This window comes from Grammomys surdaster, unplaced genomic scaffold (genome assembly GCF_004785775.1).
Source record: "Grammomys surdaster isolate TR1022 unplaced genomic scaffold, NIH_TR_1.0 946, whole genome shotgun sequence".
Lineage (NCBI taxonomy): Eukaryota > Metazoa > Chordata > Mammalia > Rodentia > Muridae > Grammomys > Grammomys surdaster.
This window is the reverse complement of record NW_021605365.1, coordinates 461,799-475,091: the sequence shown is the minus strand read 5'-3', so window position 1 is coordinate 475,091 and position 13,293 is coordinate 461,799. Positions and strand designations below refer to the sequence as shown.

General features: G+C 48.7%; 1 protein-coding gene across 1 annotated transcript in view; it reads left to right on the top strand.

Moving 5' to 3' along the window:
* Nucleotides 1-13,293, top strand: part of CUNH2orf70 (chromosome unknown C2orf70 homolog) — a 21,156-nt gene continuing 7,863 nt past the window's right edge. Inside the window, exons 1-2 of the mRNA XM_028782915.1 lie at nt 1-74; nt 1,560-1,623. Of these exons, the coding sequence (XP_028638748.1) occupies nt 1-74; nt 1,560-1,623 (138 nt within the window). The remainder of the gene's footprint in view (nt 75-1,559; nt 1,624-13,293) is intronic.

Below are 13,293 nucleotides of genomic sequence, written 5' to 3'. Positions count from 1 at the left end.
ATGGCCTTCCGTAGCGCGGGCACACTAATGACCGAATTCAATGCCGCCTTCGTGCCCCCAGCCCTCATGCCCGGGTAAGCCACCAGGCACCCTGACACACCTGAGCTTGTGGGTCAGAGCCCTCCTCCTCCTCCCTCCTGCACACACCTGCCTGAATGCTGAGGCTCCGCCCTCCAGATCTGGGGACTTCAAGGAACCTCACCTAGCCAATGTTTACTTCTTGGCTTTCAAGGCCTTTCTTCTTGGCTTTCAAGGCCTTTCTGCTATAACAACAGACTGGCAAGTGGTGGGGCTGGAGAAGTGGATGGCTGAGAATTAGCCCACCTGCTATGGGTGGGGCCAGACTGAGGGAGAAAGAGAATATGAAAATGTGTATGTTTGGAGCAAGCAGCTTGGTTGAAAGCTGCTTGGGAAAAATAATCTGAAGAGGAGGGGGGAGTGCTTGGCTTTCCAGGAAGAAGGGATTGACACTGAGTGGGCATACCTAGCAGAATCTGGCAGGGCAGTATGTGACTACACTTGGTAGTGTACACTAGCCACCTGATTTTTATACATACTTTCTTCTGCAAACTGAGCAGGCTGCAGGATGAAAATCACCAGCGTCTACAGAACACAGTATATCTTATATAAAATTCGAGTTGTTTTCCTGCAGAAGAAGCAGGGCACTGAGGGGCTCTCCTGTTACCATTATTTTCAGGAACAGTGCATGTGGAAGTCGCTGCCCCCAGAGTCTGGGGCTCTAGTTTCCATCCGGCCTGTCTGCAGACGGGACCAATCAAAGCTGGTTTACAAAGCGTAGTAGTTTCCCAAAGGCAAGCCAGGCGTGTTGGATTAGCTGGCCATGGGGCTTGACTCCTTCTTTACTTGGAAAAGATGTTGAGTACTCACAGGCATGTGCCAGGTTTTATAGGAACCCCAGGAAAGAAAGACAAAATGGGAGTCGGGGGGTTACCCTAGAGGGATCCCAGCCTTGCATTTAGATTTTCTTTATATTTGGGAAACAGTCTCATGAAGCTACCTGGGCTGACCTTGAGCTCAGGCTGGAGGCTAGGCTGTCCTGGAACTTTTGATGCTCCTGCCTTGGCCTCCCAAATGCTGGCATTACAAGTCTACAGCACTAGGCCTGGCTCTCATGTAAATACTTAAGATTTATTTCAAATTCATCTTTGGGGCCAAGGCCAGCAGTGGTTTTTCCACTTTCTAGCTGTCTGTCATGAGGTATGGCTTTCTACATTGATCTCTTATTTTTTCTTACCCCTCTACAGCAGTGGCTCTCAAGTTGTAGGTCTCAATCCCTTTGGGGAGGGTGTCAAATGACCCTTTCATAGGAGTCTCGTGTCAGATACACTGCATATCAGATATTTACATTATGATTCATAACAGTAGCAAAATCATAGTTAGAAAATAGCAACAAAATATTTTTATGGTGTGGGGGTCACCACAATGTGAGGGGCTGGATTGAAGGGTTGCAGAGTTAGGAAGGGTGAGAACTATAGCTCCATGGGCTTTCACTGAAAGAGCTTCTTCTGACAAACCCGTTGATTCTTTGCTGCCTCCAGGGCAAGCCCTGGTGTGCCAGCGGCCCTATCCCACAATTCCTTCACGCTAGAAGCTTCGGAGGCTGTAATTTCAGGGTAACTCCCACGGTGCCTCTCTAAACACGCTTATCTATGGTTCCCTTGAGTGCCGCATCCTATCCCATGATGCCTTTAGAACTAGTAAAGACGATGGGCCCTAAAGGATGCTTCAAGCCTGGCCTTGGCTAGGCAGTGCCACCGAGCTGTGTCTGCTGCTTTCTGTCAAGACCTTTCCGGTAGAGATATGCTTTCCTTAAAGGTCCTCCTCAGCAAGGACTGAATCAGGCCATCTGGTGATTCTACTGCCTCAGTGACAATCCCGTTAACTTAATGAAAGACTCCATGATTCCCTACCTGACTTGAATAACTATTTTTTTCCGTTCTTTTTCAAACATTAATCACAGATTTGAAAGAACATCCAGTCTCTTCTGACACTTAAATCATCCCCAACGTGGATTTATCTCCAGGCAGAGAATGTTTGGGTTGCTTGGGACCACCCAGAACTCACAGCCCACCTCCCTGCTGTTTCAGATGTGGGCACGGAGGTCACGGGGGTCTATGCATGTTGTCCTGCTGGTGACTGCAGAGAGCTGGGCTGCAGCTGGGTCTCTGTGCCCAGCAGTAACACCATGACCCTCGCAGCCGAGCATGTGCTGGGCCCTCCCTGTCCTTTGTGAGCTCCTCTGTAGAAAGATTTCCGTAGGCTCAATGGGGAAAGGAACTTGATGATCTGAGTTCAATCCCTGGGACCCACATGGTGGAAGGAGAAGGGAACCCACTCCTCCAGAAAGTTGTCCTCTGACCTCCACACATAGGCCATAGTCCATGCAGCGCTGTCCCCTAAAAAATAATAAATAAAAAGCTCTTCATAGCAACCAAGAGGAAGACCGAGTATATCTTGCCTGAGGCCACTCAACAAGACCTCTTGGCTTTAATAGTCTGCTTTATCCCAGTCTGTACGCTGAGTCCTCGTGAAGCACAGCGCAGTTCCCCCTACTTAGCAAGGTAGGGGCAGAGTGACAGCTGCTGGAGCCAGCCTGCCTGGGTTTGAGTTCCAGTCTTGTCATTGCTTTACCTTTGACAAGCTCTTTCTCCCTGCCCTGCTCTACTTAGCTGTCTAGTCCATGAAGACAATGGTGTGCAGGTTAAAGGGAAGGAAATCATCCAACGTGTGCAAAGCCCTGTGCTTAGTAACTGTTATCTGTTATTGTTAGTTAGGCCACTACTGTGTTTAAAGCCTGAAGCTCTGGGGGTTTGGGGGATAGCATCAGATGAGAATGATGATGGTGATGATGGTGGTGGTGATGGTGTTAGTGGTGGTGATGATGATGATGGTGGCGGTGGTGATGATGGTGTTAGTGGTGGTGATGATGATAATGGTGATGGTGGTGGTGGTGGTGATGATGGTGTTAGTGGTGGTGATGATGATGATGGTGATGATGGTGTGGTGGTGACGATGACCACCGTGTTCAGGTAGCTATCAAGATGACCTGTTTTGTTTCTTGCTGTTCCTAAGTGACACATTGTCCAGAAACCTTTTGTAGATAATATCTGTATATACATAGCCCACTATCTGTATATACCCTGTCACACTTACCAGGCAAAAATCTCTTGAGTCCAAGGAACCATAAGCCTTTTGAAGGTACAAGACCAGTCCCTGTGAGAGTCTGCCCTCTGCCTGGAGGTCATCCGCAGGTGGGCGGCACCTTTCCTGGGTCTCTACCTCCATCCACACTCTGCATGTTCACGCATGCCCAGCCTGCTTCTTGAAGCTCACTCTGGAGGATTTGTAGTGTTTACCTGGATCTGTGGCAGAAGCTCTCCCTGGTTGTTCGTTTCCAGGTGTCAGGGTAGCGGCTGTGAAGCTAGGTACATGGTGGCACACCGCGACACAAGACGTGGACTTCCAGCAAGTTTAGTTAACAAAGTCCAACCACAGTCTGAAATTAAGAATGGAAAATTCCAGAGCTAAATAATTCATAAGCTTTAAATAACTTTAATTATGGTGTGTTGTTGTAATTGTCCCATTATCCCATTAGTTATGGTTAATCTCTTGAACACAGTTTAGAAGTTAAACTTCATCATAGGTACAGGAGGAAAGTGAGCAGCGAGAGATAAATACCTGGAGGTCTCGGCAAATAAATCCTCCTTGAAGAGAGAGTGGTCTGTGTCCTCCCTGTAAGATCTAACAGAAACGAAAGAGCACAGACAATACGATCAGGGAGTGATGGTTTTCGCACACTTACTTCATTTTTCATACGATTCATTTAATTGCAACCTTAAGTAACTCAATTATTTATACTAGCTATTTATTCCTTTATCTTTGAATACTAGCTTTAAAATAACAGACATTTTGGAAATTTTAGCAACCGTTCTTCTGAGGCCAGCCTGAGCAGCAACTCATTCCCTGCACCTGCCAGCTCCCGGGGGCCTGTGGCTGCATGGGTGAGGTGTGGAAGGTGGCAAAGAGCGGACGCTGGGGTTGGGCAGAGCTTGGGGGATGCTGCCTCCGAGGTGGGTCTCTCCGTCTGGAGTATAAAGCAAGGGCCATCTCAGCTGTGTGTGCGCATCACCGATAGATTCTCTGAGAGCTTTAGTTTGTGTTTTAATGTGTGCCACGCATAGAGGTTCCAATGACATTGGTCAGGCTAACCACAAGGATGAGGTTTTCCAACCTTCCCAGGTGATCCAGTGTGGAAGACCTCTGCAAAGGGGCAGGAGGCAGCCTAATCATTTTAAAAGAGGCATCTCCTGGTGTGGGACCTTCCTCTTGGTGTGTGCCCTTCCTGTGTGTGCGACTTCTGATAGCTCCTGCCTTGGGCTGCAGGGTCTGACTGAGGCTCACAGGCAGCCATCTTCTGTCAGTCTCAGCCCAGCTGTGTGAGCAGGTGACACCACAGCTGTGTGAGCAGGTGACACCACAGCTGCACCATAGCTGCTTGAGCAGGTGGCACAGACTGTAAGGTCCCACTCTCCTCCTGCTCTAGATTCTGCCTCTCAGGAAGTCCCACCCCAGCATTTGCTTCCTTGATGGAACTCTGTTCTATTGCAAGGATCTTCTTCCAGGGTGGTCCTTCACTTCACTCAGCACCTCTGTTCCAAAGCTATTTCCTTCTCCTCCCTAGGCTGTTCAGAGAGCTGGGGTAATTCTTAAGTGGCCAATAACTCTCACACAAGGCTGGGCATTAAGGAACCCCTGAGAACAGCGTGTCAGGAGCCTGGAAACCTGGGCTTCCTATCAGAGGTTCTCCTCCCTTCCTAGAGAAAGATGGGCTCTTCAAAATTTGACCCAATAAATATTTACAGATCACCTACTGGGTAGGAACAGCAGGACCACAAACAGAAGTAGAAAGAATATTTCAAGGGTTCAGATCCTTTCAAATACAATAGAATGTGCACAGGTCGGTCACCCCAAGCATGAGCCTAGATGAGCATGCCCTAGGGGTAAATCACCAGAGGCTTCCTGGGAGTGGAGGTACATGGGTTGGGAATACAGCTAAGGACATAGCCTAGCACGCATGGAGCCCTGTGCTCATTCATAGCATTGTTTAAGAAAAAGAGTCGACTTGACATCGCCTAGAAAGGCATTCTGTACACAGGCTCACAGCGTGAGAACTTGCCCCCCAGAAGCTGGCCTGCTTCGTTCTTAATTCCACGGGCAGTGGGGAGCCTCACAGGTCTGCCAGGGCGTGAGCTGCGGTGGGAGGATGCCATCAGTATTGTTCTCAGGAAGGTATAGAGCAAGAGACTGCATGTGGAATGGGAACATGCCAAATGTAGCAAGTTAATTAGTTAATAAGGCTGCTCGAGGGATCCCTGATGCTCATGGTAATTAATTTTAATGTCAGCTATGGGGCCAGCCAGTGCTCTTAAGAGGCAGGAATAGGATTGCTCTCTGCACACAGTGATCCGCCATGGGCCTTAGAATCCATCTGTGGTCCTGGCCCACAAGTTGTGCTCAGCATTTCCTAGCTAGTGTGCCAGGTAGATGGAGAAACACGGGTCTCTACGAGAGACCGGGACAGAAGAAGGGCTCAGTAGGAGATGAGAAAGTGCCATTGTTCGATGGCCTGTATAAAACCTGTTATTCCCCTCGGTCACAGGGCAACAGAAGGCTCTATTGTGGAGTCCTGTGGGGTCTGCTGAAGGCCCATATATCCAAGTGCAGCCAAGGGACACACGCCTAGCTTCTTGATGTATCCTTTGGGCACTAAATAAAGAGACTGTGTGCACACGCATACACCTGGCAGAGCTGAGAACTCAGAAGGGAAGCCAGGCAGAGCTTGGGAGAGTTGCGGAGGAGGGGGCTTCTATTCTATTGAGACGCAAATATCTTGGCATTCAGAGAGGGTGGGAAGGCAGGGAGCAGAGGAGGAGCATGCAGGGAGCTTGGGGGTGTCAAGAGAAGTCATAAGAACAAGTCTCATTTCCACTGTTCTTTTCTTCTGAAGAGCCCAATGCCCTGTGGGTGGGATGCTTCATGTGCTCTGGAAATCTGAACTTCTTTTAAAACAGGCTGGGAACACTGCGCCCCCAGGGATCTGGACTTCTGGTCCTCCCATGAGCATGTACTGATGCCACCGGTGCTGGGGCTTGGGAAGAACACAGAGGTAGACTTTTGCTGTCTTAGTTCTGTTGCTGTGATAAAACACTGACCAGAACCGGCTTGGGGAGGAAAAGGTTTGTTTGCCTTACAGGTCCAATCACAGTCCATCGCTGAGGGAAGCCAAGGCAGGAACTCAAGCAGGGGCAGAAGCCTGGAGGCAGGAAGTGAAGCAAAGACCATGGAGGAACTCAGCTTACTGGCTTGCTCCCTATAGCTTACTCAGTCTGCTTTCTTCTATGACCCAGGACCACTTGTCCCGGGTGGCATATCCCTCATTAATCACTCATTAAGTAAATATTCCCACAGGCAATCTGATGGAGGCATTCTCTCAGTTGGAGTTCCCTCTTCCCAGGTGACTAGCTGTGTCAAGTTGACAAAACCAAAACATTAACCAGGATGTGTGTGGACTTGAGTCTGAGTGTAAGGATGATAAGGCCAATGGCAAACATCCACATCGGGTACAGGGTGAGGTCAGGGGCCAACTAAGAGTGATGGCTCTTCCCACTGGAGTAGAAGGCAAATGCCCTGGTGGGCAGAAGATCAGCCCTGCAGACAGGAGCTACTGATAGCATTGGACACTGCGTGCTCCTCTGCTAGGCCTGGGTGTCTAGAGGGCGGTGAGCAGTGGTGAAGAAGTTCGCTCCGACCTGGACACAAACTACACTGAGGGTGTGGTGGAGGATGGATGGGATGGGGCTGCGGGAGGGGAAGGAAGTGTCAGGACTTGATTGAAGAGAGACTCTAGGAGAATTGAGATTGTCCTGGTGTGAGCACAGCTATGGTAGAGAGGAAGGCAGAGCGAAAGATTTGGGGAGTATATGAACAGGATTGAGGGAGATCTGTGTGCAAGTGATAGAGAAGAAACAGCCGACTGCTGTTTTATGCATGGGGTGGTGTTAATAGGGCAGGATTATAACATCGGGCAGAAGAAGCAGGCAGGTTCCCTGTGTGGAGAGCAGAGCAGGAGCATCTGTGGGCAGAGTTGTTGGGGCTGGAGATGGCATCATCAGTAAACGAGAGACGGAAGTCTTTCATGGTGAGGTTTCCCCAAGGGAAGATAGTCTTTGAAAACAGAACCATGGGTAATACCAAGATAACTTGTGACTAGAGCTGACCCTCTACCAGACCTTTCCAACCCCTGCTTTGGGGTTCTCCTAAAGCCAAGCCCTTCTCCCAACTCCCACAGGAAAGTCCTCCACAGAGCTCTGCCAGTGCCCACCCCCTGGAGTGGGCCTTCCTTCCCGGCCTTTCAGGACAATCCTGACCATGATCCAACTTGAGTCGGAGCTGGTCTTTGTTAATTACCAACAGTAGACAGGACACAACCTCATGACACTATGACTTCTGTCTGAGAGTTAGAACTTATGGTCCCCATGGCCTAGCATTGTGTCACCACAGAGTGGGGTCATACATAAATGACTTTTAACTCTGTCTCTCCTGCTCTGCCTCTCTATCAGATGCATCTACAAAGAAGAAATCAGGGAATCTTCTCAAATCCAACACCAGAAGTTACCATTTGGTGAACTCCACCTTAGGTCTGAAAAAAGAGCCAGAAAAAGGAGACAGATGTGACGTCATATAAAATCAATTTTATAAAAAAAATACAATCAGATTCTGTTTGCTATTTCAAAATGAAAGTATGAAATTTAATCTCACTAGATGTAAGAGAAAGAAACTGAAAAAAAAAAAAACAGGCAGGAACTTTAGACCAGGCAGACTTTAGATAAATGTCATCTCATCAGAAAAAGATATTAATCCCTCAGAGATCCCTGGGTGTGGGGGCAGGTCAGGGAGAAAGCACCCAACAAAGGCTGAGAGAGTCGTGGTGCCGTGTGCTTTCAATGGCATTTCCATCTTCAGTGTCACGGGTTGACTGCTAAGAGACATTCTTGATGTGCCCCCACCTCCCCTCCACCCACCTTTCGATTTTTTGGTTGCTCAAGTTATTTTTGCCTTGACAGGTTTTATAACATTAGCTTCTTCTCTGCACGCAGCGCTCACCTGGCTGCTATTCCTAGCTGTGCTCTTAAGTAGGTTGGAGAGCAGCCGCCCTCCATCAGAAGCTCTCCTCAACTGAGTTCCGCTTTCCCTTTGAGCCACCTTTTGGTTGGCAGGGTTTTGTCACTGAATACTTCTTTTAGGGAGAGCCTGTGAGTATTTTCTACATTCTTCAGGCAGGAAAAGGAATGGCTGGCCACTTGGCTGGGGTGATAGTCTCAGGTCATGCTCCCTGTAGAGTGTGCCCTTCAATCGATGCTTCCTCCATTCATTCCTTTAGTGGTGTGGTGTGATGTGGTGTGGTGTGGTGTGGTGTGGTGTGGTGTGGTGTGGTGTGGTGTGATAGTGTCTTAGTTGGGGTTTCTACTGCTGTGAAGAGACACCATGGCTACAACAATTCTTATAAAGAAAACATTCAGTTGGTGCTGGTTTGTGGTTCAGAGGTTCAGTCCATTGTCGTCACGTTAGGAAGCAGGGCGGGGCGTGCAGGCAGACGTGGTGCTAGAGAATAGATGAGCATTCTACATCTGGACCAGAGGCAGCAGGAAGATAGAATAAAGCAGTGGAGGTGCCTTTGGCAGGTCTGGCAGATGTGCTGTTAAGATATCATGCCACACAACAGGTCTGATGCAGAAGGTTTATTGGAGCTGGGGGTGGCGGCAAAAGGCTGTCTTGGAATGGTGACAAGAGAGGGGATCAGGAGACAGAGAGAAAGAAGAAGGCAGCAGAGCTATCTGCGGTGGCTAGGACCTTTTAAAGGTGGCGCACATTTCTACGAAACTGGTAGGACAGTGGAAGTGTGCTGTACCTGGGAAGGGCAGTGATGCGAGCTGAGCTGCTGGAAGGCAGCCTGGTTTAGCTCACCCGATTTACAACAAACAGAGTGAGCCACTGGGCCTGGCTTGAGCTTCTGAAACCTCAAAGCCCACTCCCAGTGACACAGTTCTTCCAACAAGGCCACTCCCCATGAGCCTATGGAGACCGTTTTCATTCAAACTACCACATGTGATGTGTGTGGGGGGGGCTTTAAACGTTTTTGTTACATGTATTCATTTAATGTATCCACGTGTACATGCACACATATGTAAGTGTCTCTGCACATATGTGGGGAACCAGTGGAAGTTGGTCCTCTCCCTCAGTTGTGTGGGTTCTGAACATTAAACTCAGGTTGTCGGGCTTGGTGGCGAGTGCCTTCACTGAGCCATCTCACTGGCTCTCCACAGTATTTGTTGGGGTGGAGTATCAATGAACCTGGAGCTCTCCAGTTGGCTGGACTCTCATACACATTGTCTGACTTTGCAGCTTATTGAATCTGTACTTTAGGAGGCTTCCTGTACAGCATGAAACTCTGCTTCTGCTTCTCAGAGTTGCTTCCTCTCAAACAGAGATCATCATTGATTCAAATGTAGCAGAGGGGCCATGTGAGTCAAAGATGTCGGACGGCCCTGGATGGCCTTGATCGAAGCAGTAGGGGTTTAGGATTCAGAGGTGGGATAGAGGGGGCATGAGAGAGGTCAGAGAAAGCAAGAGTTGGAGAAATGAAGACAGAAGTTCTGGGGCATTCCTGAAATGAAAGAAGAGAAAGGGTAGGATGCAAGAGGCAACGAAGTCTCTTGTCAACCAGGGCACATCTCTCCACACAGAGAAGAAGTGAGGCGAGGCGGACACGCTGAAGATGACAGAGAGGAAGGTCAACTGTGCACACCATCACTGCTGAAGACACAGAAGACATTGCTGAGAGAAACAGACGAGACAAGAAAGGTGGACTCCAGCTCAAGGAGGAGTCTGTCTTCTGAAAATGACAAAGTGGGTCACCCATGCTCCCAGGAAAGGGCAACAAAGACACATGAGCTCTCACTCTCTATATCAGAGGGGACATGGTGGTCAGCAGGATGTCCAGGAGGATCCAGAAGAAAGGGCTCTGAAGCGAACGGAAAAGTCTCAGGAGCCCATGAAGTTAAAGAACAGAGCGAAGGGGCTGGAGAGACATCCGTGAAGCCCATGATGAGGTTTCCTGGCTCAACCTCCTCTGTGGCTACTTTACTTCCCACTCTGGGCCCAGGTGGCATTCTTGCTTCCAGGTCCCAAGCTCACTGGTGGGAGGGACAACACCAGGAGCCAAAGGGACTTGAGATATTTCACCACAACGGAAGCCAACCAACAGCTCTGTCACTCAACATGCCTTTCTTGCCTTTTCTTTCCCTGAAGCCACAGGGATGGAAATAATTTGTTACTACCTAATTCTAGGCCTGCACCTGTTGGTAAGGAGGCAGAGGTTCGGGGACAGGGGAAGGGGGGAGGCTCTGGAGACACAGAACCCTTGGGACAAGATGAGTGTTGGGAATGTAGGAACAGACAAACTATAGTTCCTTGTGCTATCAGGGCTTCTCTGGGATTGCCCTGGTGTGTGGGAGGACACCAATTCTCATGGAGGGTAGCTGTCTTAAGGCATATATACGAGTCCCTGAAACAGGGACACTGACATTCTGGTGCTTGTTAATCTACGGTCAACTGTGCCATTACCACCGGTGCTGTACACCTGTGCTCATCTTTTTATCTGTTTAATAAACCATTATTTTCTCCTTATGCATGCTGTGCCAGAACACTTAGGAAGAACCAATGACTCAGATAGGTAAAACCCAACCCCATTCTGCATCTGAGAAGCTCGCCATCTGGTGGAGGGTACAGAGTGTTGCAGTGATCTGAACAGCACAGAGAGATATGCAGGTGAAGGAGGGAATATCAGGGTGCAAAGGCAACAGACAGCAATTCAGAGCTAGGAGAGGTAGAAGCTCTTATGCGTGGTATTTGACAAGTCTCAAGGGACCATTTAACATTGTGAGGCAGAACGCGGTAACATGCATTTGGCACTCAGGAGGTAGAAGAAGGCAGAGCTCTGAGTTTGAGGCCGGTTTGATCTATATAGTAAGTTCCAATCCAGCCGAGGTTACACAGTGAGACCCTTTCTCAAAAGGAAATGGAGAAGGGACAGAGGGAGTGAAATGGACAGACTGACATCCTGATTGCAGGAGACACAGGCTAAGAACCCAGGAAAAGGAGGAGGCAAAAGAGAGAGAGAGAACCCAGAGTGGGAGGGGACATGGCACCTATAGAACCACAGTGGCTCCATAGGCCTGGGACATCAGGTGGCCTTGAGGATGCAGGTGGACAGGGCTTTAACTGCCTCACTAAGGATCTGATGCTGGGCGGTGCCATGCCTGACCTGTGGGAGTGGATTCAGGGAAGAGAAGTTGGAGCACAGTGAGGAGAACAAGAAAGATGTTGTGACCTAAGTCTCAGTGAAGGAGACAAGACCAAGCCTAATGGAGCAGGTGGAGTGATGGGACCTAAGGGCTGGTTGGATATGAGGAATGGAGATGTTTGGTTTTCACCTAGGCAGGAAGGGAGAACTCTTTCTGCAGCTAAGGCCAGATTGTTGGGACAAGTAGGAGTGACAGGTCATGCTCTGGAGAGACCCAAGGGAGATGTGTAGTGTGCAGCTGCATACAGCACTCTGTGTTTGAAGAGGACTCCTAGGCTAGATTATGGTGAAGGCCACGGCCTGTGTCTCAGAACAGACCCCAAAGTAACTCCAGCCTTTGAAAGACTGTGAAAGGGAATTAAAAGAAAGCTTAAGCAGTAAAGGAATCCATCAACAACAGAAAGCTTAAGCAGTAAAGGAATCCATCAACAACAGAAAGCTTAAGCAGTAAAGGAATCCATCAACAACAGAAAGCTGATGTACACATGATTAGACAAAGGGCAGCAAGCTCCAGCCATTGCAAGCTGAAGAACTCGTCAGCTTTTGACCATACAGTTCTGGCTTTATCAAAGGATGGATATACAGGAAAAGGGTTGTGGCATTTCCCTCCGCAGCTAAGGAAAGCCACTGAGGCCAGGTGTGTGTCACAGGTATCTCTGCATGGAAGTCCAGAGAGCCTATTTTGTGAAGCTGTGAAAGTATAGCCTGGATTTTGTTGGAGACCTCAAGATGTTAGAGACGCCAGAGCTTGGGATACCTATTGAGGAGAGCTGCTAACAGGGAGCGGAACCAGCCCAAGAGAAAGAAGTGTGAGCCGTCAACAAAGCCAACATGGAGATACAGAATTTGGAGTTTGCCCTGCTGGTTTTAGGTCTTGCTTTGATCCAGTATTTCCTTACTGTGCTCCCTTTCCTCCATGTTGGAATGGTAATGTGTATTCTGTGCCATTGTATGTTGAAAGTATGTGACCTGCTTTTTGCTTCTGATTTTACAGGAGTTATCGTTAAGAGATTGCTTTTGTCTCAGTCTCAGGGACTTGAACTTTGTGCTTTTAAACATTGTTGAGACTGTGAAAGATTATGGGGACTTTTGAAGTTGGACTAAATGCATTTTGCATTGTGGTTGCATTGAAGTTGGACTAAATGCATAATTGCATTTGCATGGCTATAGGTCTATGGTGAACAGAGTGGAATGTGGGAGCTTGAGTAAGAATGGCTCCCAAAGGCATAGATTTGAATTCTTAGTCACCAGGAGTGGAACCGTTTGAAAGGATTAGAAGGATTAGAAGGTGTAGCCTTGTTGGAGGAAGTGTGTTACTGAGTGTGGGCATTTGGTTTTAAAAGCCCACACCAGGCGGGAGTGTTTCTTCCTCTGTCTATAGATTGGTATATAGCTCTACATGCCATGCCATGCTCCCTGCCATGATGATAATGGACTAACCTTCTGAAACTCTAAACAAGCCCCTAATTAAATGCTTCCTTTAACAAGAGGTGCCTTGGTTGTGGTGTCTCTTTACAGCCTTAGAACAGTGAGTGACTTAGACAGAAGTGGATTAAGGGTCTGAGTTCAGTTACCTAGCACCCACATAAAGTTAGAAATCCAAGCGTGGCAGGACACACCAGTAATGTGAGTACCTGGAGTCTGGAGGGTACACAGTGCTCTAGACAGCAAGTTTAACATGTAAGCTCCAGATTCACTGAGAGACTCTGTCTCAGAAAGTCAGGTGGAGAGAATGGAAGGAGCCCAAGAGCCACCTCTAGCCTCCACACGTCTGCATTCCATCTGTCTGTCCTCTCTCCTCCCTCTCCCTCTCCCTCTCCCTCTCCCTCTCCTCTCCCTCTCCCTCTCCC